A 27,431-nucleotide genomic window follows, 5' to 3' on the forward strand; every position below is an offset into this window, starting at 1 on the left:
TGGCTAAGATTTATTCTGGGGGAGGGAGGGCTCCCCTCCTCCCTGAAACTTCACCACTGAACTCTTGGCAGCACCGCTGTTGAAGCACCCACTGGGCTTGGAACTGCCTTCCAGGCCTGGCCTTCCAGCTGAGCAGGCACAGGCTTCTACCCACACCCCTGACATTAATACAGCTGCGTTACAGAAGGGCTGTAACACTGTGTAAGCTTGCATCATCACGGGCTTCTGGAACACCCGAGTTTCCACTACTGTCTGGCACCAGCAATCTCATTTTAAACGAGCTAACTGTAACACCCAGTGGAAAACTCATTTCCACCTCTCTCTCTGCTCTTTATCTGGACGCTCACAGCCGTGCCCCAGACTACTGCCACAAGAACAACAACTGAGGCAGAAGGATCTTGAGTTCCAGGCCAGCCTGGCTACATGGCAAGTTCCAGACTGGCCTGGACTACGTAGACCTTGTCTTTAAAAACAAAATCTAAGTCCTATGATCTCTAGAGATTTATTCTTCCAGCTTTTATATTTAGTTCTGCGATTCCTTTGAGTCCTTTTACATAGTTTCATATGGGGCTCACCTATATTCTTTGGGGGGGATATAGCTCAGTGGTAGAATACTTTCCTATCATACAGGAGACCTAGGTCAATCCCCAACATCAAACACAAATAAAAAAAAGATGAATTTTTGTAGGCCCAGGAGTGAAATACCAGGGTCATATGGTAGTTCTAATTTTAAGTTTTTGAGAAATCTCCAAACAGTTTTTGGGATTTTTTGTTGTTGTTTGTTTGAGACAGGGTTTCTCTGTGTAGCCCTGGCTGTCCTGGAACTCACTCTATAGAACAGGTTGGCCTCAAACTCAAAGATCCACCTGTCTCTGCTTCCCAAATTGCTGGGATTAAAGGCAGACAACATCTCCAACTTTATTTCCACAATGGCTATATTAATTTGAATTCCTCTCCCCACAAAACAGAGACTAAAGGTTCCTTTCCCTCCCCCACATCCTCTCCAAGCATTTATTGTTAGACTGGCTGATGACAGTCTTTTTGACTGGAGTGAAGTAGAATTTCCAAGTAGTTTTTATTTGTATTTCCCTGATCATTTTTTAAAAAATAATTTATTTATTTTTATTCTATGTGCATATATGCCTGCATGTATGTCTGTGTGAGGGTGTCAGATCTTGGAGGTACAGACAGTTGTGTGAGCTGCCATGTGGGTGCTGGGAATTGAACCCAGGTCCTCTGGAAGAGCATCGGTACTCTTAGCCACTGAGCCATGTCTCCAATGCCTCCCTGATCACTTTAAAAAAAAGTTATTGGAAAAAAATAAAAATTAAAAACAAAAGTTATTGGTCATTTGATTTTCTCTCTTTCTTTCTTTCTTTCTTTCTCTTTCTTTCTTTCTTTCTTTCTTTCTTTCTTTCTTTCTTTCTTTCTTTCTTTCTTTCTCCTTCTTTTTCAGATCTATCTGTTCAGTTCATTTGCCCATTCATTAATTAACAGTTTTATGTCCTTGGTGCTTAATTTCTGAAATTCTTTGTGAATTCTGGATATTAGCCCTTTGTCTGAAGTGTAGCTGATGAAAGATTTTCTCCCACACTGTGGACTGTCTCCCTGACCTGCTAATTTTTTTCCTTTGCTGTAATAAAACTTTTTCTTTCTTATAGTCTCATTTATTGCTACTTGGGGCTAGTTCCCATGGCACTGGTGTTCTATTTAAAAAGTTCATACCTACTGCTAAATGTATACGTTTTGAAGGACAAATATGTAATTTTCATGAATGTTTTGATAAACATTTGTCTATTTTTAACAATAATTTATGCTTTATGCATAGAATAATATACTATATAACTTTTCTAAAGTAATTAATAAAGTATTTTTAGAGTTTTGCTAAAAAACGAATTTTATAGACTTTCATGTGCATGTGTAATACTGGAGAGTCAACTCAGGGACCTCACACATAACAGAAAAATATTGTAAAATAAGCTACATTCCAAGCCTAATAATGTTAATTAAAATTTAATAAAATGTCAAAATTAAATTCTAGGACTGGTGAAATGGCACAGTTGATAAAAACATGCCACAAAGCCTGAGAACCTGAGTTCAATCCCCAAGACTCACGTGGTGAAAGCAGAGAACCAACTTCCACAAACTGTCCTCTGACTTCCACATGTGCACGGTGGGTGCACAATGAATTACAAATAAATGTCATTTATGAAGAAACAGTATTTTCAGACCTGAGTTTAAATCCTCTTCACGAACCACATAAAAAAAAAAACTGAGCACAGCCAGGTATGAGGGCACACACCTTTAATCCCGGAACTCCAGAGGCAGAGACAGAGGCAGAGGCAGGCAGATCTCTGAAATTGAGGACAGCTTGGCCTATAAAGTAAGTTCTAGGACAGCCAGGGTTACACAGAGAAACCCTGTCTAAAAAGCTCCCTCCCACCCAAAAATGAATGCTTAAGCTGGAAACCCAATGTTTGTCTCTGACCTCTAAGTGTGTCAAACACATACATCTATTAAGACACACACACACCAAAAAGAAGTACAATAAACTCCGAGGTGGGGGCTGGAGAGACAGCTAGGCAGAGCACTGGATGCTCTTCCAGAGGACCCGGGGTTCAATTCCCAACACCCACATGGCAGCTCAAACTGTCTGTAACTCCAGTTCCAGGGGATCTAACAGCCTCACAGACATGCACATGAAATGAAAATAAATAATTAAAAATAAAAATAAAGCTGAAAATACAAAATTTAAAAAAAGAAAGAAAGACTATATAACCAGGCAGTAGTAGAGCATGCCTTTGATCCCAGCACTCAGGAGGCACAGGCAGGGGATCTCAAGAGTTCAAGGCCAGCCTGGTCTACAGAGTGAACTCCAGGACAGCCTGGGCTACGCAGTGAAACTGTTTCGAATACAAACAAACAAACAAAAAAGAAAAAAAAAAAAGGGAAAAGGAAACAATATACCAATATACCAAGACAAAATCAGTGAGGATGCTGGGGACCTCCATTTAATCCCAACACTTGGGAGGCAGAGGCAGGCAGATCTATGGATGTGAGTCTACAGGGCGAGTTGCAGGCCAGCCAGAGCTGCATAATGAGAGAGACTGTGTCTCAAATAAAACACAAGGCAAAGAAAATAACACTAACACTAATAAAGATAATGAAGGGGGCTGGAGAGATGGCTCAGTGGTTAAGCACTGGCTGTTCTTCCAGAGGACCCAGGTTCAATTTCCAGCACCCACTTGACCACACATAACTGGGTCTCAGGCATGTGTATGATGAACAGACACACAAGCAGGCAAATAGTTATACATATAAAACAATAAAAATTTAAAAATAAAACAAAGCAAAGCAAACAAAAAAATAAAAAACCCCAATGATAAAAGACAAAACAACTGCCAGAGGTTCAGTGGCATATACCTGCAATCCCAGCACTTAGGCAGCTGAGGCAGGAAGGCTAAGTGTTCAAGGCCAGCTAGGGCTGTACAGTAACACCCTTGCCAGATTTTTGTTTTTGTTTTTAAGACAGGGTGGGTCTTGCTGTGTAGCCCTGGCTGTCCTGGAATGTACTCTGTAGAGATCTGCCTGCCTCTGACTCCCATGTACTGAAATTAAAGGTGTGTACCTCCACCGTCCAGCCTGCAAGATATAGATAGATAGATAGATAGATAGATAGATAGATAGATAGATAGATAGATCTAGATATAGATATATTTTTTTTGAAAGACAACAGTATGTACAGACCAATGCAGATGCGAGAAGGCAGTGGTATGAGTATACTTGAAGTACTAGAAGAAAAAGTATCAACCTAGGACTTTATATCTAGCAAATATATCTGTAATCTCACTACTACACCCAGAGAGGAGGCAAAGTGGGGAGAATCTTCAAGAAGTTCACAGGCCAGCTGTCCTAGTGTACACAAAGCAGGAGCAAATAATAAGACATTTCCAATGTCAAAGGTAAGAGCTGGCACCCAAGCACTGTTACCTCTAACACACACTGAGACACACTGACACAGACACACATATACACCTTTCTTTCATAGAAAGAAAGAAAGGAAGAGAGAAGGAAAGAAAGAAAAAGAAAAGCAGGCAGGCTAAAATGTAAAAACATTTTTTTGAGAAAAAGTCTTACTAGATAGCCCTGGCTGGCCTGGAACTCACTGTGTAGAGTAAACTGGCCTAAACCAGGTATTTTTGCTTCCTAAAACAGCATACTTGGCGAAAAAAAAAAATATATGGCCTCCCAGGGTACACAGATACACACACACACACACACACACACACATATACATAACTTAAAATCTTCAATCCCAGCACTAGGTAGGTAGAGGCTGTGTGTCTGAGGACAGCCTGGCATACAGTGAGTGAGTTCCAAGATAGTCAGAGCTACAAAAACAAAACAAAACAAACAAACAAACAAAAAACACATTTTTTTTCTAGACACAAAAAGCTAAAAAAGGTAGCCAATCTATACTTTAAAAATTATAGAAAACCTTCAAGGTAGAAAGGAAAATAAAGCTATTAGAAGAAAAGGGCACCAGATCTCACTATAGATGGTTATGAGCGATCATGTAGTTGCTGGGAATTGAACTCTGAATCTTCAGAAGAATAGCCATTGCTCTTAACCTCTGGGCCATCTCTCCAGCCTGCAAAAAAAAGCAGGCTGAGCATACCATGAGGATCAAGCCAATAAGCAGCACCCTTTCATGGCCTCTGCATCATCTCCTGCCTACAAGTTCCTCTCCTGACTTCTTTTGATGACGAACAGTGATGTGGAAGTGTAGCTAAATAAACCCTTTCCTCCCTAGGTTGCTTTTGGTCACTGTAGAGAGAATTTCTTGTATGCTATATGGAAGCATCACCTGTCAATGATGCTATTAGCTGAGGCATGAAATAGGGGTGGGAATTCCAGGAGAAAGAAATGAACTCTGGGAGAGAATCAAAGGCAGGCGATTTGCCCCAGACTCTAAGGAAGACAGACACATGAAACTGAGGAGAGGTAACCAGCCATGTGGCACACACGGAATAGAATAAATGGGAAAGTTAAATTATGAGCTAGTTGAGGAACAAACTAAAGCTTATGGCCTAAACATTTATTAATAAATAATAAAGTCTCAGAGTCATCATTTTGGGAACTAGGGTTCAGGTGAAAACCCATGGTTACAGGTCATGGTGTCTCACCACACAAGAGTAACTCTAAGACAACTAGCAAAAGAATGCTAGTGATCCATGTCTGCATTCACCCCAAGACAACTCAATGTACTGGGTCTGTCAAAAGTGACATCTTTTTCTGCCGGTGTGGGAACTCTCCAGTGCTACCGTGCACCTCATGTGAGACCTCAACACTTAAAAACACTTAAAAAGCATCTGCAGAAGAGGAAAAGATGACTCAGTAACATTGGCTACTCTTTTAGAGGATGTATTTGGGTTCAATTCCCAACACCTACATGGCAGCTTATAAAACTATCTGTAACTCCAGTGCCTCTTCTGGAGCACAGATATGCATGCAGCCAAACACCCATATACATAAAATAAAATCTAAAAAAAAAAAAAAATGTATTTACTTATCCACTCACTCAAAACAGTGCTGCTATGTAGCCCACCCAGGCTGGCCTTAAACTTGCAATCCTCCTCCTGCCTTAGCTTCCTGAGTACTGGTGCACGTTTGCAACAACTAACTTTGTATTTAGGACAGAGCCCCAAGCAATAGCTCACCTGGATCCACTGTTCCCGATTGATCTCCACACCATTGGCCCGCAGGGAGGTGATGGCTCGGTCAATGATCTTCTCCACCATCTGAGTGTTCCCATTGGCCTCCTCAAGCTTGGCAGCTGTAATCCAGATGTGCCGGTCTGTAGGAATGTTCTCACGTGCTTTATTTAAGACCTTGCGAGCATTTTCGTAAGTTTCCAGCCTTGCCAAAGCAAGCCAGAGCTACACAAAAAGACATCAGGAAAAAAAAAAAAAAAAGAGAAGGAGAAGTGTGTTGAATGCTGGTTGCACCAAGTGATACCTTCTTGCCTTGATGACAGGGCAGTCTCAATGACCCACAGCAGTTCTATAAAGTGCTTTCTGAAAGCTCTCAAGCTTAAACAGAGCCTATAATCATTCATAGGAGATCTTTTCTCTACATCAACTGCTCAGTTATGCTTTTAACACTGGTTAGCACAAAAAGTTAATGGGACACTTGATCAGAAGTTCTAAGCACTGGTTAAACGTGCAGAGTGCCAGACTTAAGTAAGAGCAGGTGCTAGGGCAAAAGGTAACCAGAACAGGTTCATAAACAGTTGTATAATGATGTTTAATCCTCTGGAATTCTTATGCCTCAATGCTACTGACTGCAACAGTTCACTCCACAATGTGCACAGATTATTGTACTTGAATTATTCACTTGAATGAGTGCATGTACCAGAGTACAGTTCCCAACACAGTTTTCTATAGCTCTCAAGGAGAAGCTAAGCAAAAAACTCAGTTTTGTCCTTACGGCATGCACTGTGCACCCATCACTTGCACCTCTCGCCACCACATACCCACCTGGACCGTGGCTAACTGAAGGCACCTGTGGCCCTACCTGGCACCTACTGCAGAATAACATTCTCTGGGGTTCACACTGTCCTCTACCGCCGGGAACTGCAGCGTACACCCAGCAGTCGCAGACACCGAGCTCTGCTGAGGCCTTCTACAACGGGGTGGTCGGTCTGCGCCCAGAGGACTCACCTCGACACTGGTGGGGCAGCACTCCACCGCTCGGCTCAGCATGATTCTGGCATCTTCAGGCTCTTCAAGCTCAACAGCTGCTTTCCACAGTCGAACAGAATTTGGAACATGCTCAAGGGCTGGGAAAGGTTAAAAAACAAGCATGTCAGGAGGATACTATCGTTGGATAAGAAGCTCACCCCACACCCCAAAGCTGATGATCAAGGACTACAAACATGTCCATGTTGGCTCCTTTGATGTTGGGATAGACACAAAACCAGACGGGAAAGGTACACCTCTCTTGGTGTACCAAAAAGAAAGGAACAGTCAAAGGTCATTAAAGTTGTATCAGTAGAAATTGTCATATAAATAAAAAGTGAGTTCCAGGACAGCAAAGCCAAGGAAAAAACAAAAAAGACATCAAACCTACAATCTACACATGGTTTACTAAAAGGATATTTTAAATGACTATTGTCAAAAACAAAAACAAAAAAACCCTCCTGATTATGTTTTCCCTTGAGAATACATAAGACTCTAGCTAGGTATGGTGGGTGGCCCATGCCTTTAGTCTCAGCACTCAGGGAAGCAGAGGCAGGTGGATCTCTGTGAGTTCGAAGCCAGCCTGGACTAAAAAACCAAGGGCAAGACAGCCAAGCCTGTCTAAAAAACCTGTCTCAAACAAAACAAAACAAAACAAAAAAACAAAAACAACAAACGACTTTATGTCAGATGGTAATGGCACACACCTTTAATCCCACCTTTAATCCCAGCATTCTGGAGGCAAAGGCAGGCTGATGTTAGAGGCTAGCCTGGTCAGCAGAGAGAGAATTCCAGGATAGCCAAGCCTACATAGAGAAGCTGTGTCTCAAAAAACAAAAAAAAAAAAAAAAAAAAAAAAGCATACCTAAAATTCTTAAAAAGAAGAAGTCATAAGCAAACTTGGGAGGAATGCCTACAGAGCAATGATGGGATTCTCTGTAGCATACCAGAATCTATGTATGTGTGCATACATATGTGTTATCATCCGACAACTGGGACAGTGACTCATCAACTGGCTGCAGCATGACAGGTAGCATGGATGCTCCACAGATGCAGTCCAGGTTCTTGTCAGGTGGGCAGAAGTTTCACCTTACTTCCCAGAATATCATGTGACTTGTGAATGACTTATCTCTGCAGTCTGAAAATTTTTGAACGTGTAAGCTCACTGCCCCGCTTAAACACACATAGAGGATCATACATCCCCTCAAACTTGCTCAAAGATGTCTCTATGTAGTGAATTCCTGATCTTCCTGCCTCTGCCTTTCACAGGCTGGGAATGTGTGGGATGTGTCCTCATACTCTAATTATTTCTACAGCTTTCTATTAGTTTTCTTGTTGTGGTTGAATGTAGATAACTTAAACTAAAGTGAAACTGTAAAAAACTGCAATCTAGATTATGGATAAAGAACTTGCTTGGCATAAATGAAATCTTGGATTCGACACCATCACCATCCCCTACCCATTCAGGGCAATGTGTTCAAAATGTGAATATATTAAAATCTAGGCATTCATGACCAATGCTAAAGAAAGAACAAGAGCTAGGTACAGTGATGTACACCCTCAGACCTAGCTACATGGGAAGCGGAGACAGGAAGATTTCTAGATTAAACTGAGTACCAGTATTGTGGTTAACCTGGCAAATCAAGACACCGCCTCTTAAAAAAAGATTAAAAATGTTAAAAATTGGGAATGGCTGTAGCTCAGCAGCCAAGTTCTTGGCTAGTACACACGGTAGCCTGGATTTATTATCTAGCATTGAACAAAAATTAATCTTAAACCTTAAATAAATAAATCTCATTAGATGCCACTAAGGAATGGAGAGCAGCTTGTTATTCTGGAAACAATAAATAAATCTAATGAATCAAGCATTTACAGAAAATCAGAGTAACTAAATTTTGATATAAGAAAGTTCCTGTTAGAATAATTCTGATAAGAAGACCAGAAAGAGTAACAGAATTGTAATGTTACCTGTTGTGGAATATTTGATTACACTGTGAACCCCAAGATCCTGCTGTTCACTGGAAAAACCTGTTTCTACTTGTGGTATGGACAGGGATTGAACATAGGAGGGGATCTCTATGAGTTCAAGGCCAATCTGGTCTACACAACAATTTCTAGGCCAACCAGGGATAAATAGTGAGACTTAAAAGGGCTAGAACATGACTCAGTGGTTTAGAACACTTGCTTCTTCCAGAGGATAGAGATTTTATTCCCAGCACCCACATGGGGATGTCTGTCTGTAACCGTCCAGTTCTAGGGAGGAGCTAATGGTCTTCTCTGGCCTCTGAGGGTATTGCATGCATGTGGCACACAGACACACATGCAGTCAAATAAAAAGCAATTAATTAATTTAATTAATTGATTTGGGGGACTAGAGAAATGGTTCAGCAATTAAGAGCACTGGCTCCTCTTGCATAGGGGCAGGGTTTGATTCTCAGCACCCACACAGCAGCTGACTACCTTCTGTAACTCCAGCCCCAGGGGATCATCTCCTCTGGCCTCTGTGGGCAACATGCTACAGAGACATACAGAGACAAACGTGGGCAAAGATTGATAATTTTTTTTTTTAAAGATGGCTCAGAGGTTAAGAGCAATGGCTCCTCTTCCAGAGGTCCTGAGTTCAATATCTATAATAATCATTAATGTGATCTGGTGCCCTCTCCTGGAGTGTAGGGGTACAAGCAGACAGAACATTGTATACATAATAAATAAATCTTAAAAATTGTTTTCAATTTTAAACAACAAAACCCCCCACTTGTTTCTAATAGAGCTTCCAGATCTACCTTCTAATTCATAAAAGAACTTAGGAACCAGAAGACTTCACAGCCGCAGTGCATGGAACCTACAGAATTAACCTAGCTCCTTCAAGAACTTTAATAAAATAACCAAATGGCAATATTCAGACTCTGTTTAACTCTAATGTACACTGACCATGCATGCGTGTACACAGGTGTACAACAGAGAAAATGTGGGCACTACAGACCTCTAACAATAAGACACTATTGTTAAGTAATTATTTTTTTAGAGTAGCATGAAAAACAAAAATAAGCCACTGGTGTCCACAAAGCCAGTACAGTGGTACTCTCTTATAATCTCAGCACTCAGAAGGCAAGAAACAAGAGGATCACCTTAAGCTCATAGGCACCTGGGTTATGCATTGAGTTCCAGGCCAGTGAGAGATACACAGTGAAACCCTGCCTCAAAAAGGCTGTAGTGATGGCTCAGCAGGCAAAAGCACCTGGCACCAAGCCTGAAAATCTGAGCTGAATCCCTGGGATGGGATTCAACCTACACACATGTACACTATGGTGGCCAAAAAATAGAGACACAGTGTGGTGGTCTGAATGTTTTGCCCCCCCCCCCCCGACTCATTGTGAATTACATTATTGGAGGTGTGTCCTTCCTGGAGTCAGTGTTTCACTGCGGGTGAGGGGGGGGGGAGCTTTGAGGTTTCAGAAGCTCAAGCCAGGCCTCTTCCCACTGCCTATGGATCCAGATGTAGAACTCTCAGCTCCTTTCCAGCACCATGTCTGCCTGCTTGCCACCATGTTTTTTCCTTCCATGACAACAATGGACTAAACCTCTGAACTATAAGCCAGCCCCCCAAATGCTTTCCTTTATGAAATGCTGTGGTCAGGCCAGGTGTGGTGGTACATGCCTTCAATCCCAGTAGTAGGAAGCCAGAGTCAGGTTTACAAAGTCCAAGACAGGTCTACAAAGAGTCCAAGACAGCCAGGGCTCTGTTACACAGAGAAACCCTGTTTTGTTGTTTTTGTTTTTTTGGTGATGGTGGTGGGGGTTTTTTGAGGTGGGGAAGCGGGGGAGTTGCTGTAGTTATGGTGTCTCCTCACAGCAATAGAACCCTAACTGAGACACACAGATTCATGCAGGGCAGACCTTCTACCTATTCCTCACTTTATAGTCAGCACAAGCCTGGCAGAATAGCTGGAGAGTTCCCAGCCCTTAAAGACTACCAGAAGACAAAGAGGGCTTATAAGCCAAGGCCTCAACCTTACATGAAATACCACCACATGCACATCAACCTATACAGCAGCATACACAGGTCTCTGAATATACAGTGCTGTCTGAGCAGCTGCCATAAGCTTTATATTCTACTTTCCCTTTTCCAAACCTTGACACCAAGGACTAATCCAAAGGCAGAACAATTCAATCAAGTTGTAAGATCAACACTGACTCCCAGGGAACAATAAAGTTGCCACCATATTCTGGGAGACCGTTTTACAAGTCAAAGGGTCGAGTCTTAATTTAGTGCTTCTATTTGCAAGTATAAAGTTAAGAGGGGAACCTGGCATGATACTGCACAACTGTATGTAAAATCCACAAGACAAAAACAAAGAGATCATGCATCCAAGACTGGCTTGAGCTTCATATAAGACCTTGTCTTTAACAAGAAAGAAAGAGGAGGGAAAAGAAGAAAGGAAGAAAGGAAGGAAGGAAAGAAGGAAGGAAAAGGAAGGAAGACTATAGTCAAAAGAATCAAAACCACCAACTGGAGATCCAGTCCTTAAAAGGTCTAGGTTACACCAGGCATGGTGACATGAGCCTTTAATCCCAGCACTTGGGAGGCACAGGCAGACGACTCTCTGTGAGTTTGAGGAGAGCCTGGTCTACAAAGTGAGTCCAGAACAGCAGGCTACACAGATAGATTTTCCTGTCTTAAAAAAAAAAAAAGTCTAGGTTATTAGATCTCTCATCCAGGTGAGAAGCTTGCCCTGCATACCTGCAAAGATGGAAAAGATAATCCTATCTCCAGTATGGCACATAGCTAGCATTTATTCTGTGAGTGCCCATGACAGTAGCGGTGTTTCTTCCTGTACCTTCGTACACTTCAAAATTCCATTTCCGGAGCACTGGGTATCCCGGGGGAACTATATGTGCAGACTCACCAATCTGTCCCTGTACTCTGAATAAGGAAAACTTGAATGACAGTAACTGTTCAGCTCACACACTACAGAAAGCTAAGAATGTGGCTTCCAGTTAGTGTGGGAACTTTCCCACTAGAGTCCCTTCTTTACAGAAAGTCCAAGGGCAGAGGCAACCCAAGAAAAGGCCTAACCAATATTAATAGCTTCTTAACTACTCTCAGAAAAAGTCTGAGCAAAGGAAGAGTAAAACTGGTTTCAAAAAACCAAAACATCAGAAAGCAAACAAAACAAAACAAAACAATACCTTCAAGGACAATCTAAGGGGCTACCTCCAGGGAAGCTCACCTTTCCGAAGAACACGCTTCTTTGCTCGAATGTCTGTTTCTAGCTCTGCTGCTCTAATGTAAATCCTAACAGACTGTGGGAGATGACGGACAGCTTGTGCCACCACAGCCTTGGCTGTGTCCCCAGGCTGTAACCTAGCTGCTTCCAGCCAGACATCTTCACTCTGGGGTTAAAGAAAAGAGAGAGGACAGTAAAAACATGAACAGGTCTGTCTGCTTGGGAAGTTCCGATTTGTGCCTTAAGTTCAGAGAATTGCACAGAGGGTCTCTTTCATGATCAGGAATATCTAGTCCACACAGAAAAATTATCTGACATTCAGTTAGCTTTATAGTACTTTTAAATTTTGTCTAATCATCCCAACTCCCAAAACACAAGTGCTGGAATACACTAAGAGCTAGCACTAACCTGTAGCCCCCCCCCCCCCCATTTATTTATTTTACGTATATGGGTGCTTTATCTGGATGCATATCCAGAAGCAGGCATCCGATCCCCTGGAAGTGGAGTTAAAGATGGTTGTAAACTGCCATATGGCTTTTGGAAATCAAGCCCAGGACCTATAGAAGAGCAGTCAGTGTTTTCAACTGCTGAGCCATCTCTCCTGCTTCAACCTCTAAGTTTCCTATACTATGTGGCCTGAGAAGCTGCCCAGTTTATCACTTTCAGTGATGCTTACCCTGCCATTATAATGGTGAATCAGCCTCTACTCCATACAAAAGCAAGCAAGAAACTCTTTTTCCTCTGTTTATAACCTTGCTCTGGCTCCATTTTTCCAGTATAGGTATCATGCCTGGCAGAACAACAGAGGATTTCCTGGGAGCTAGAAATCACATAGCTATCAAGAAAAAATATGCTATAGGCTTCACCTTGGGGCACATCTCTGTCCCTTTCATAATAAGGTTCCGAGCCACTTGCAGCTTTCCAGTGACTTCTTCCAGGCGAGCTGATGCAATCCAAGCTGGTGGGTGATGAGGGTTTGTTTCTCGGACAGATTTGAGGAGCAGTCGTGCCTTCTTGATGTCACTGTGAACATGAGAAGGCACAAAACATCACGCCACACTATCAGAGGTGTGCCAAGAGCCAGGGAGAAGGCACCCCACCACACACGAGGTATAAATTGCTAAGGAAGACATACAGAAAATGCAACATCTAAATGAGCTCTGTGGGGCACTGAACAAACAAACTGAGGCCTGAATGTCCAGACAGGAAACACGAACAATGAACAAGCGTCTTACTAGCTCAGCACAGGCACTCACCTTATTATTTGTAAGACATTTAACACACACAGTAAATGACTACAAATATATTTCTACATTTCTCAGAACATCCATGTCAGATCTTTTTGTTTGTTTGTTTTGTTTGCAAGACAGGGTTTCCTGTGTAACAACCCTGGCCATTCTGGAACTCTCTTTGTAGACCTGGCTGGCCTCGAACTCAGAGATCTGTTTGCCTGTGTCTCCAGAGTGCTGGAATTAAAGGCATGTGCCATAACACCTGGCATCCATGTCATATTTTTGATTGTATATTCTTTTTTTTAAGTAATTCTACAACATACTCAGCAATTAAGAGTTTCCGTTTTAACCTATCAATTCTGTAACATACTCACTTTATGTCCCCTCCATGGGTTGGGATCATAGAATTTAGATCTGTCAGATAGCCTTTGGGGTCCACAACTGTCTGCCCACTCACCGAGTCAGATACCTGTGAGATAGGTAAAGGTGAGAATCAGCTGGACATGACCAGCAACATCTAAACGAATTACCAAGGACCTGGAGGCCCTCCCCACAAGTCTCAACAAGAGTAAGCAGTCAGGAGGAAGACCTTATTGTAATTCAAACAACTGTTAGTGATTAGAAAAATGCCTTCTACTTCACTGCAGAAAGTGGAGAAATCTTCTAAAAGATTAATATTAGGGGGATAGGGTTGAACAAGAATGGTTCCCATAGACTTATGTGTGAATACTCAGTCCCCAGTTGGTACAACCATTTGAGAAGGGTTAGGGGGTGTGGCCTTGTTTGAGGGATGTGTCTCTGGCAGTGAGCTTTGAGGTTTCAAAAGACTCTGCCACTCCCAGATGTGTCTCTCCTCTCTCCACAACATGGCTGTGGATCAAAATACCAGTTCTCAGCTACTCCTTCACTCCACCATCATGGACTCTAACACTCTGAAACTGTAAATAAGCCAAATTAAATGCTTTCTTTTATAGGTTGCCTTGGTCATGGTATTTTGTCACATCAATAGAAAAGTAACCAAAGTTGGGCATGGTGGCACATGCCTTTAATCCCATGACTCTGAGAGACAGAGGCAGGTGGATCTCTTGAGTTCAAGGCCAGAGTTACACAGAGAAGCCCTGTCTCAGATAAAAAAAAAAAAAAAACTAAACTAAACTAAAACCAGCCAGCTTAGGCACACACCTTTAATAACAGCACTTAGGAGGCAGAGGCAGGCAGAGCTCTGATCTACATATCAAGTATGTCAGCCAAGTAGTAAGACCCTGACTCTAAAAAAAAATTTTTTTTTAAAGGCCTGGTGACTGAGGAGGTAGTTCGTAGCAAGCATAAAGACCCAACCTAAAATCCCCAGCACTAATGTAAAATCAAACAAAAAGCTATGCACAGTCACATGCACGTGCAATCCTAGCACTGGGGGCTCACTGGCCAGCCAGTCTAGCCAAAACAGAGAGCTTCAGGTTTAAGTAAGTGCCCTCTCAGACATTAGGTGACAGAGCAGGACACCTAACTGCCTCCTTTGGCCATGGTTTCTAACTCTAACTCCACAGGTATGTGACTCATGTCATCCCCCACCCACTCACACTGTCTTAGTTTGGGTTTTACTGCTGTGAAGAGATACCATGACCATGGAACTCTCATTAAGGAGAACATTTATTTGGGGGGGGGCTTACAGTTTCAGAGGTTTAGTCCATTATGGTCATGACGGAGAGCATGATAGCATATAGGCAGATACGGTACTGGGGAAGGAGCTAAGAGTTTTATATCCTGATCCAAAGGCAGCAGGAGACTGGGTCACGCTGGCCAGCCTTCAGTTTCTTAGACCTGGAGGCCCACCCCCACAGGGACACACTTCTTCCCGTAAGGCCACACCTACTTCAACAAGGCTATACTTTCTAATAATGCCACTCCTTATGGGCCAAATATTCAAACACCTCAGTCTATGGGGTCCATTCCTATTCAAAACACCACACACATCCACACACACAAAAAAGGTCGGGGAGCTCAGGAGTAAATATTTGCCCAGCTAGCATATGCATGGCCTGGGTTTGATCTCTAGTACTAGGAAAACAAAACAAAAACCTATGACAAGCAACAATTAAAATACAAATAAGTCTAATAAGTCTATAAAATACAAAGGGTAAGGAACTAGTTTGGCAGGGCAATGTTTGTCTAGTATGTGTAAAGCATAAGTTTAATCCTCAGTTCCAGAAAAAAAAGGACAAGCAGGACGGACAAGGTGGCCCATGCCTATAATGCATCCGCACTCACAAGACGAAGGCAATGACTTTGCTGGAAGTCCAAAGCCAGTTTGGGCTAACAATGAGACCTACCTCAAAAACACAGAGAGGGGCAGGGGCAGGAACCAATGTAGCTCAAACAGCAGAGTGCTTGCCTATCGCAAACACCCCTGGGTTTGATCCCTAGAATCATATAAACCAAGTTATAATCTCAGTACTAGAAATATGGAGACAGGAGGATCTAAAGTTCAGGTTATAATTTACCCTGGACCACATGAATTCCTGTTTCAAAAGAATAAAACAACAGGGAGGTTGGAGAGCCAGCTCAGTGGGTAATAGCACTTGTTTCTCTTGCAGAGGACCACAGTGTTTGGTTCCCAGCAACCACACGGTTACTCAAATATCTGCAACTTCAGTTCCAGGGGATCCAATGTCCTCTTCTGAATTTGAACAGCACAAGGTACACATGTGTTGCACATACAAACACACAAGCAAAAACACTAATATATGTAAAATAAAATATATAAAAAAATATATATAAAAGGACAAAAACAAAGTAAAAGAAGAGGGCAGATATCTTGGCATCATGGACATTATTATATTATATTTGTATATTATATCAGCATACTATATCTTTAGTCCCAGTGAGGCAGGAGGATCACTTATGTATGAGGCCAGCCTGGTCAACACAGTCATAGTAAGACCCTGTCTTAGACATAAACATACACAAAAAGGTTAAAATTGTAAATTCTGGTGCTGGGGTATACCTCAGTAATATACTGTTCATCTAGTGTGCTTGAGGCTCTGGGTTCTAAACCCCTAACAATTATTTTTAAAAAGGGTAGAAAGGTACATTAGAAAAAGATAAAGTCTGCCAAGCACAGCGACACAAGCCTTTAATCCTAGTACCCTCCAGGCAGAGGCAGGTAGATCTGTGAATTACAGCCCAACTTGGTCAGGGCTACATAGTGAGACCCTGTCACAGAAAATAAATTAAAAAGAAAAAATTAAAAAGAGGAAGAAGAAAAAGATGTTAAGTCCCCATACACACACACATACATACACATACACACACACACACACACACTTTAACATAAAATATTACCATGATACAGGTTTTTCTATTTTGAGTTTATTTTTTTGTGGAGGTTTTGGAGTTCTTGTTTGTTTTTGTGGGGGTTTTGTTACTGTTGTTATTGTTTTCCAAACAAGATTGGTTTCTGTGTAGCCCTGGCTGTCCTGGAATCCACTCTGTAGACTAGGCTAGCCTTGAACTCAGATATCCGCCTGCCTGGAACTCAAGAGATATGCCTGCCTCTGCAACCCAAATGCAGGATTAAAGGTACTGCCACCTCCATCACCTGGCTCTGTTTTGTTTTTGTTTTTTAAATACTCTTCACTGAGGATATTATAGCTCATGGGTACAACACCAGCCTACTACAATCAAGGCCCTAGATTCCATCCCTAGCACCACAAAAAAGATAAAGAGGAAAAGAAATAGAAAAAAATCATTGCTTCTCAATGTTCTTACAAGAAAACTATGAATTCTACAACAGCTCAGAGAGAAAAACAACAAACTAAGGCAACAAAGTGACACTGATATTAAGTACAAAACTAATGAACTGCCACAATAAAGATGCTTCTCAGACCCTCAGAGACTAGTGGATAATAAGTGCACCACAACTAAATCATTAACTGGGGGCTCCTGGCTGCTCTTTCAGAGAACCCAGATTTTTGATTCACAGAATCCACATGAAGGCTCATCTGTAACTCTGGTTCCAGGGAATCTAGTGCCCTCTTCTGGCCTCTGTAGACACTGCACACACACACGTAAACACCTATACACATAAATCAAAAATAAACAAATCTTTAGAAAAAGTTGACCAACTGGAAGCCTACTGGGTTCAGAGATAGACAGTACTTTAGACAGACGGGGGTAACAAAGAAGATCCAGTAAAGACCAACTCCTGAGACCAGGCATGATATCACTCAGCTGTGATCCCTGCACACAAGAGACTGAAACAGAAGGAGCAAAAGGTTTTTTGGGTTTTGTTTTGTTTTGTTTTGTTTTGTTTTGAAGACAGGGTTTCTCTTTTAGTCCTGGCTGTCCTGGCACTCTGGAGGGAGAGGCAGGCAGATCTCTGTGAGTTTGAGGCCAGCCTGGTCTACAAGTCCAGGTCAGCCAGGACTACACAGAGAAACACGTCTCAAAAAACCAAAAAGGGAAAAACAATCATTGAGTGTTTTGTTTTGTTTGTGCTGAGGATCAAACCAAAGGTCTTGCATTTGCTAAGCAAGTGAGCTACCAATTGAGCTACATCCCCCAAATTTGTTGCTTTCTCCCCTTTTCAGTACCATCTACAAAAAAAAGATGCATGACAAATTCTCACCTGGCTAAGCCTCATGTCCATCAGGGTATTCCTTGCTTGGCCAATCTTCCTCATGTCCAGCTCCCCTGTACCAGGTGTCATCAATCCTGGTGTCATTCCACCTGGGTATGGAGTGTTCAGGCCACCTGGGTAGGGTGTGTTCAGACCTCCAAATTGCTAGAAGGATAAGACAGTCACATGAACTGTCCTGCTGAAGATCCTCAGCTCCTCTAAACACTGCCCACCTAGTCCCCATGTCCTAGTGGGCATGGCTACGCAGGCTCTTGTCAAAGAACAGAAGTAACTAACATTCCCCTTTCTCACCGCTTCCTTATCCAGACTAAAGAAGCCCCATTTACCTCTGTTCACATACTTACAGTTTGCCGGGGATCCACAGAAGTGTGGTTCTCTCCAGTCTGTAAATGTTTCGCAAAGAAACTATCGGGAACAGGGGTCAGCTTCTCATAACGCGGATTCCGTTGACGTTTGTTTCTGGCATCGCCAACCTCTGGGATGCTCAGCCATTCTTCTTCTGTGACTTCTGCCAACTTCCTCTGGAAATACGTAGATCCCAAATGTTACTCATCTTTAGACTTCACATTTGCCCTCCCTGAGACTCTAGCCTACTGTGCCTTAGAAAGGACTGATGCAGAAATGGTTTTCCATTAAAAAACATTATGCATCTATTACTTATTGTACGTATGTACATGCATGTGTGCATACGCACATACAAGAATAAATGGCCTTTACCTGCTGAACCATCCTGATAGCCCTGGTTTTCTACTTTATTTAGAAAAATCAATTCACAAAAATTAATTGGCACTATTTTACTAAAAGGTAAATTATCAGGTCAAAGTCCCATAGGCAGTTTAAAAAGCATTTGCCTAATGGAGAGATATTTAATAAAGACTATTTTCCTAGCTTTAGAAGAAAAAAAGGGTTATTTTTTTTGTTTTGTTTGTTTGTTTGTTTTTTGCTCTTACTTTTAAATATATAGGACAGATGATCAAATATGCTGAAGCACAAACCTCCCCTAAGCAATTAATCCTGTGAACTAAGTAAAGAGCAGCATTAGTAAAGGCTCAACAGGGTTATAAGCAGGTAAGCCTTCCGCTGCTTAGGTGACGGCCTGGGAACCAGTATGCTAGTCCATCTGCTCACCTTGAGATCTGAAAACTGCTGCTGGATTTTGGGACGTTCCATTCGGTATTTCTCAATCTCTTCTTTTTCCCTTTGCTCTCTAGGAAATAAATATGTGCCTGAATTAGGAATATTAGATACAGGGCCTGGAGAAATAGTATATGTAGGCCTAGAGTCCTTTTATTTTTATTTTATTTTTGAGCCAGGGTTTCTCTGTGTAGCCTTGGCTGTCCTGAACTCACTTTATAGACCAGGTTGGCCTCAAACTCACAGCAACCCACCTGCTGTTGCCTCCCCGAGTGCTGGGATTACAGGCGTGCACCGCCGTGCCCTGCTTCACACTAGTTCCTATAGAGAACCCAGGTTTATTTCTCTGAGGACCCGCATGGTGGCTCACAGTTATCCACAGCTCCAGTTCTAAGGGGTCCAATGAACATTTTTTGACATCTATGGGCATTAGGCATGCTTTTACTACACATACATACACGCAGGCAAAAAAAAGTTACATATATATATTTGATATATATAAAATAAATCTTAAAAAAATAAACTCCTTTAAAGAAAATTGGATGTCCACTGCAAAACAAAGTTTGTTTGTTATATGTCAAATTAAATAACAATACTATACATTTAACAGTTAACTAGAATATATTTTAGGCACCTGCAGATATAATCACAAATCTAATTAATTATTTACCAAATGAAAACAGGCAGAAACTAAAGAAACTAGATATCTTACTTTCATAGATAGTCAAGTAATAATATGCTTACATCAAAATAAATCCTTATAGTCAGGCATGGTGGCACCCACCTGTAATCTAAATCCAGGGAGGCAGAGGTAGGCATCTCTCTGAGTTCAAGGCCATCCTGGCTTACGGTGGAGGTTAGTCTGATGCCTGTTACTGGCCCTCAAGATCTGGTTACATCTATCCTTGTTGTGTAAACCTCCCTAAGACATACCTGATTAGTTGATTAAACAGCCTATACCTGGGCAGGGCAGAATGGGATAGGCCTGGCTAAGGTTCCCAGGCTTGGAGAAGACAGGAGACAGACAGGAAGAAAGGAGGAAGGAGAATGCCATGATGGGTTAGTGTGGAGAAAAAAAACCATGTGGGCCAAGAGGAAGGGCTCCAATAATGGCGTGAAAAGGCCCAGATGAAGAATACAAGCAAGTATATTGGAATATAGATGGAAGGTAGACCAGATGAGGATGATTAAGGCAGATGACACTGGATGGGGGCTGGGAGATCATGGTGAGGTTATTGAGACAATTTATGTAAAATATCTGTCCGACCCAAGGTGAGTAAGACAATTATAAAACCAACAGGTGTCTGTGTGCAGTAATCATAGGGCTGATAATAAACATTATATAGCCCAACAACTCATTTTTTTATTGACAACAACAGGTTTATGTATGTATGTAGTATGTTCTGGACAGCCAGGCCTATGCAGAGAGACGCTGTCTCAAGAAAAAAAATTCATTATAAGAAAAAAAAAAAAACATAGCCAGGTGACGGTGGCGCATGCCTTTAATCTCAACACTTAGGAGGCACAGGCAGAGGGATCTCTGTGAGTACGAGGCCAGCCTGGTCTACAAAGCAAGTCCAGTATAGCCAGGGCTACCCAGAGAAACTCTGTCTCAAAAAACTAATATTACTTCCCTAAACTGCACACCTGATCAACACTTCAACAATGTACTCTGTAGTGTCAGTTGTTGATGGACCAACCTGACTCCATCTTAAGGATGGGAGCCATTTTGTTATAAGGTCAGAGTAAGTTCATTTCCATTTGCTGCAAAATTCAAGATGCCTATGCTTTAACCTGTCTCTGGAATTTGATGTGCTTTCCACCTTATAGAGTTTGACTCACACCTTGAATATACCCTGATAAGATGTTCTGCCAAATTTTAAAAATGTTCAGCCAAGTCCCTACTGGAGATTTCCCCCAACCCTTGAAAACTCCCTAATCTTGCAGGGTTTTTTTCCCCCTTTTTTTGACTATATAAATCCTATCCTTTCCTGTGTTCAATGCTATATTCTCAAATCCTGCCTTAGAGAGATAGCCCTGTCTGACAGAAAATAAAGTTTGCTTTAATTTGACCAAAAAATTTGGGTAATGGTCTTTACTCTCATTCGGTGGGATTAACAATTGTTTCCTCTTGTTGGCTGCATGGCTGACCAAAAGCTTCAGCAACACCATCATAGTCCAGCAATTCAAGAGACTATTGTATCAATAACACTAGCTCTGGAAAAGTCAAGATTCATTTCACTTCTTTTCTTTCTTTTTTTCTTTTGGTTTTTCAAGACAGGGTGTCTCTGTGTAGCCCTGGTGGTCCTGGAACTCCTACTGTAGACCAGGCTGGCTCTGACCTCAGGGATGTGCCTGCCTCTGCCTCCCAATGCTGAAATTAAAGGTGTGTACCACCATACCCGGCTCAAAATATGGTTTCTCTGGACACATGGAACTTGACTTTAATCTTATCAGTTGGGAAGCAGAAGCAGGAAAATCTCTGAGTTCAAGGCCAGTCTGAGCTATACAGCAAACTCCAAGAAGCTAGCACTAGAATGAGACTGTCTCAAAAATAAAACCAAACAAACAAAACTTACATAGCAACATAATTATGCTTTGTAGTATCACATGTTCACGTCTATAAACTTTCCCAAAATTAGGACACAGAATTCAGAAAGTTGTCATATTAAAGTAATATATTGAGAAAACATAAACGTAAGAGATTTGCCACATTAGAGTCAGAGTAAGACGCTACCCTGACCTGGTGCGGTGGGGCACACCTATAATCCCAGCACTCAGGGAGGTGGACTGCTCTGAATTCGAGGCCAGCCTGGTCTACAAATCAAGTCCAGGACTGCCAACGCTACACAGAGAAACCCTGTCTGCAGCAGCAGCAGCAGCAGCAGCAGCAGCAGCAGCAGCTACCCTGAAGCCCAACAGAACAAATACCAGAGTCTTGCATCTCAAATAGGGCACCCAAGTTCTAAGCTTGCCCAGCACCAAGTGACCACCTCAACCTGTTCCCTGTAGGCCCCATAGTCTGCTTCACCCACCAGCCCAGTGTGACCCAAGCCATTTCACAATGGAGACATGTGGCACAGACTTCCAAACTACACTCTCCACCCCACAAGATCTCAATTTTCACTTGCCACCTGACTCCATTTCCATATTACTTAACACAGAGAGATCAACATCACTCTTGTATGCCCATTTCAGCCTTAGGGTGAAGAGATGGCTCAGAAGCTAAGTGCACTTGCTGGTCTTGCAAGTGACTTGGGTTCAGCTCCCAGTATCAATATGGTAACTTACAACCATCTGTAACTATAGTTTTGGGGGCTCCAACATGTTCTTTTGGTCTCCATGGGCACCAGAACACACATGGTACACACATATTCATGTAAGTAAAACATTCACGTAAGTAAAAGTAAACAAATATTCAAGATGGCAATGCTAAAATGAGCATTATGGCACAGGCCTATAAACCTGGGCATGCAGAAGGCTGAGACAAGAGGATTCCCATGAACTCAAGGCCAACCTGGGCTACAGAATGAAACATTACCTCAAAAAACAAAACAAAAGAAAAAAAGGATTGGTAGATTTCTCAGTGGTTAAGAGTTCATACTGCTCTGAGGAGGGCCTGAGCTCAGGTCCCAGAACAACTTGTATCTCTGACCTCCAATTAAAGCCTTTAATCCTAGGACTCAGGCAGTAGAGGTAGGCAGACATCTATGAGTCTGAAGTCAGCCTGGTTTACATAGTGAGTTCTATGACAGACAGGGCTATGTAGAGACTCTGTCTCAAAAAAAAAAAAAAAAAGGCAGAATAAAATAGGGCTGGAGAAATGACTCAGTATTTAATAGCACTGGCTGCTCTTCAAAGATGTGGATTTCATTCTCAGCACCCAAATGGCAACTCACAACCATCTGTAACTCCAGTCCCAGGGGATCCAACATCTTATTTTGGCCTTCAAAGGCACCAGGTACACATATGGTACACATATATACATGCAGTCAAAACACTCACACACATAAAAATAATACAAGCTTTAGAAAGATTTTTAGAAGTTTAAAATAATAATAACAAGAAGAAAGAAGAAAGAAAGAAAGAAAGAAAGAAAGAAAGAAAGAAAGAAAGAAAGAAAGAAGCCAAGTGGTGGTGGCACATGCCTTTATCCCAGCACTTGGGAGGCAGAGGAAGGCCAGCCTGCTCTCCAGGGCAAGTTCCAGGACAGCCGTGGCTGCACAGAGAAACCCAGTCTTGAAAAACCAGGGATAAAAAGGGGGCTGGGGGGAAGGCTAAGAATATATAGTTCAGGTGTAAAGAATTTGACTACCATGCATGAGGTCTAATGTTCAATTCCCTAGTACCACAAAATACACACACACATATATATATACACACACATACACACACACACACACACACACACACACATATACACACACAAAAATAAATAAATAAACAACCAAGAAAGTATGGGGATACAGTTGGTTCAGTGGTAAAGTATCTGCATTGCACACACAAGGTAAGATAGCAGGTTTCTGAAAAACAAAACAAAGCAAAAACACACCACCACCACCAACAACAAAAACCAAAAACTGGACATAGTGGCACACACCTTTAGTACCAGCTCTTGGGGAGCTGAGGCAAGTGTATCTCTGTGAGTTTGAAATCAGAATGGTCTACACAGTGAGTTTCAGGACAGCTATAGCTATACAGTGAGACCCCGTCTGCGGGTCAGGGTAGGGCTCCCACGTTTCATCCTCTGTATCCCCTCTCAAAAAAGGTAACACTGTTGAGCATGGTGGTGCACACACTAAGAAGGCAGAGGCAGACAGAGCTCTGTCAATTCCAGGCCAGCCAAGCTACATAGTGAGACCCTGGCTCAAAAAAAAAAAAAAAGGTAACCCTGATCATAGTCAAAGTAATAACCCAAGTTCTGCTGCTTTTGTGGCAGCTTCTAAGCCTTCAGGCTGTTCTGCAAATACCCAGCATTTATGAAGTATAGCCGTATATATAATAAGTATAGACTCTTATTGCAACTTTCCTCTCAGCCCCAAATAAAACAGAACAAAGAGAAATTGTCTGAGAGCTGGATAAACACAGTATGAAATAACATACCTCCTTTCTTTTCTTCTTTCATCCATCCTTTTATCCAGAGCTGCATAAATAGCATCTGCTTCCTCATCATCTTTCTCATAAGGCCCACTTGAGAAGAGGCTCCCGGCATAGCCGTTAAACTAAGAAACAAACAACACATTTAAAGGGTCAGCTTTCCCACCAACACAGAAAGCATGCAAAACACTTACATACATAAAATAACTAAATCTTAAAAAAAAAAAAAAAAAAAAAAAAGACAGAGGAGATATTCCAGTTGGAAGAAACTAAGCATATTAGTTCCTTTATGTTGCTGTGATAAACACTATGACTAAAAAACAACTTAGGGAAGAGAGTTTATTTGACTTAAAATTACAGGTTATAGCCCATCACTACAGGGAAATCCTGAAGGAAGAGGCTTGAGGGAGCTAATCACTGCACATCCATCGTCTAGGGCAGAAAATAAACGCAAACTAGCTTGCTTCTGCTCAACTAGCTTTCTTCACCCTTACACAATTCAGGGCCTATGAAATGGTGCCACCTACATTCAGGGTGGATTTTCCCACCTCAGTCAATAATCAAGAAAAACCCCAAAAGAATGTCCACAGGCCAGCCTGATCCTGATACTCTCTTTACTGAGACGTTCTTCCCAGGTGGTTCCACATCACGTCAAACTGACTGTTAAAATTAACTAGCACACTAAGAAGACAGAAAATACTGGGAAATCCCAACCAGGTTCTATGCCAGAAGACATTTATAAAAATACTATAAAATTAAAACATAATCTGTAGCTTACTTAATAATACAGTGCCAATATTAATTTTTAAGTTTCCATAATTTATAAAATTGTGTAAGATGAGACAAAGCTTGAAAGAGCATATAAGAACTTTCTTTTTTTGAGACAGAGTCTCACTAGGTAGCTCTGGCTGCCCTGGAACTTGCTATGTTGAATATGCTAGCCTTGAACTCACATAGGTTCACCTGCTTCTGCCTCCTGAATGCTGGGCACAGGTCACTATGCCTAGTAATTTATTTACTTTCAATATTTTATTTGATACAGGGTTTCACTATGCATTCTTAACTAGTCTGGAAAACTCGATGTAGACCAGGCTGGCCTCAAACTCACAGAGATCCTCCTGATTCTGCCTTCTAAGTGCTGGGATTGAAGGCATACAGTACAACTGCCTTATTTTTATTTAGGGGTGTGTGTATGTGTGCGCGTGCATGAACACACGTGCATATTTGTAGGCTTACATATACAGATGACCAGAAGCCAGCAGAAGACATTTAATCCCCTCGAAATAGTTAGATGTAGTGTAAGAAACTTGATGTTGATTCTGGGAACTGAACTAAAGTCCTGTGGGAGAACAGCAAGTACTCTTAACCACTGAACCATCTCTCCAGTCCCTTCTCTAATTTTCTAGGATAGTACTTTTAAAACTTTATTTTTTGTTTTTGTGTTTGAGACAGGGTATCTCTGTGGAGCTCTGGCTGTCCTGAACTCCCTTTGTACACCAGGCTGGCCTCCAACTCACAAAGATCCATCTGCCTCTGCCTCCCCAGTGCTGGGATTAAAGGCTTGTGCCACCACCGCCTGGCTAAAATTATTTCAAAATTAACATTCTACAAATCATTAGACACTTAAAAGCCTCTTGAAAGACATCAGTTGCCTGTACCAAGCAACAAAGAAGCTCAACAGTAAAGTTAAAGCTCTATCAGCACCGTCACAGCACATCCAGAAAAAATACCAACATGTGGTGCTCTGAACCTACAAGTGTGACTTCTTAAAAAAAAAAGTGCACAGTTCCTTGTAGTTTACTGCTGTCTCACATACTGCTAACCATGGGAAATGATTCTGAGCAACTTCCTTGTGGGAGCTGGTCAGCCCTTCTTGTGGCTGTTGACATCAGCCACAGAAGCCCCACAAAAGTCATTTCATCAAGAACTTTATCTTTCAGCTGGATGGTAGTACGTTTGCCTTTAATCCTAACATTTGGGAGGCAGAGGCAGGTGGATCTCTGTGAGTTCCAGGCCAGCCTGGTTTACAGAATGAGTTCCAGGACAGCCAAAGCTACACAAAAATAAACCCTGTCTTAAAAACAAAAAAATAAAATAAAAATAACTTTATCTTTCAATTCAGAGCACAACTGTACCAGCATTCTACAGTATTCTTTTTCTTACTTCCTATAATTTACATTCTTGCACATGTCTCATGATGGTTTTGTTTTTGTTTGTACATTGCCCACTTAGATTTCCCATGACAGGCTGGAGAGATGGCTCAGAGCTTAGGAGCACTGGCTGTTCTTTCAAAGGTCCTGAGTTCAATTCCCAGAAACCACATGGTTGCTCATAACCACCTATAACAAGATCTGGTGCCCTCTTCTGGCATGCAGACACACATGCAGGCAGAATACTGCATAAATAATAAACAAATAAATAAATAAATATTAAAAAAAATTCCCATGGGATCACAAGAAGGAATAAACCTTGCTAGGGTTATATTAATCAAAGAGAGGGAGAGAAAATGGCCTCAATTTCCTCATCAGCACCCACATCAGGCAGCTTATAACTGCCTCCAACTCCACAGGGCTTCAGTATCAGCTTCTGGCCTCACAGGTACTTGTACACATGCTTACACACAATTTAAATAAAATCAGGGCAAGAGAGATGCCTCAGAGGTTAGGAGCATGTATTACTCCTGCAGGGGACCCGATTACCAGCACCCAAATCAGGCACCTCACAACTGCCTTTACCTCCAGTTTAATCCAGTGCACACCCACACACTGACACACAAACATGCACAGAATTTAAAATAATAAATATATACATTTTAAAAATAGGTACATAGAAAGAAATTACATGATTATCTTCATAGATGGAGAAAAGGCTTTATGACAAAATCTAACACCTCTTTTATGTTCAGTCATGATGAAACTTGGACTAGAAGGAATGTATCTCAACACAACAAAAGCTATATACAACAAACTATAGCCATCATATTAAAAACCAGGGTAAACTCAAAGCATTTCCACCTAAATCAGGAACAAAACACTCATAGTTAATATATTACAGGAAGCCTCTGTTACAGCAGAAAGACAAGAAAGTAAATAAAGGGAATACAAATAGGAACGGAAGAAGTCAAAGTATCTTTACTTGCAGATGATATGCTTCTATATATGAGACCCTCAGGAATCCATAAGAAAACTTAGAACTGGACAAGACAAAAATTAGCATTCAAAAATCAGTTGCCTTCCTACACAACAATGAAGCAAATACAGAGACAATCCATTCACAAGAACACACACACACACAATCTAATTGAGGATGTAAAAGCTCTCTAACATGAAAACTTTCAAACACTAAAGAAAGAAACTAAGAA

General features: G+C 41.7%; 1 protein-coding gene across 1 annotated transcript in view; it reads right to left on the reverse strand.

Annotated features, from left to right (window-relative positions):
• Prpf6 (pre-mRNA processing factor 6) overlaps positions 1–27,431 on the reverse strand; it is a 56,325-nt gene that overhangs the window by 22,034 nt on the left and 6,860 nt on the right. Inside the window, exons 3-11 of the mRNA XM_055596211.1 lie at positions 24,077–24,195; positions 18,968–19,046; positions 18,184–18,360; positions 17,828–17,983; positions 13,575–13,669; positions 12,835–12,991; positions 11,972–12,134; positions 6,723–6,841; positions 5,721–5,939 (exon numbers count right to left, since the gene is read on the reverse strand). Coding sequence (XP_055452186.1) covers positions 5,721–5,939; positions 6,723–6,841; positions 11,972–12,134; positions 12,835–12,991; positions 13,575–13,669; positions 17,828–17,983; positions 18,184–18,360; positions 18,968–19,046; positions 24,077–24,195 — 1,284 coding nt within the window. The remainder of the gene's footprint in view (positions 1–5,720; positions 5,940–6,722; positions 6,842–11,971; positions 12,135–12,834; positions 12,992–13,574; positions 13,670–17,827; positions 17,984–18,183; positions 18,361–18,967; positions 19,047–24,076; positions 24,196–27,431) is intronic.

The sequence above is a fragment of the Psammomys obesus genome, unplaced genomic scaffold (genome assembly GCF_907164565.1).
Source record: "Psammomys obesus unplaced genomic scaffold, mPsaObe1.curated_primary_1811, whole genome shotgun sequence".
NCBI lineage: Eukaryota > Metazoa > Chordata > Mammalia > Rodentia > Muridae > Psammomys > Psammomys obesus.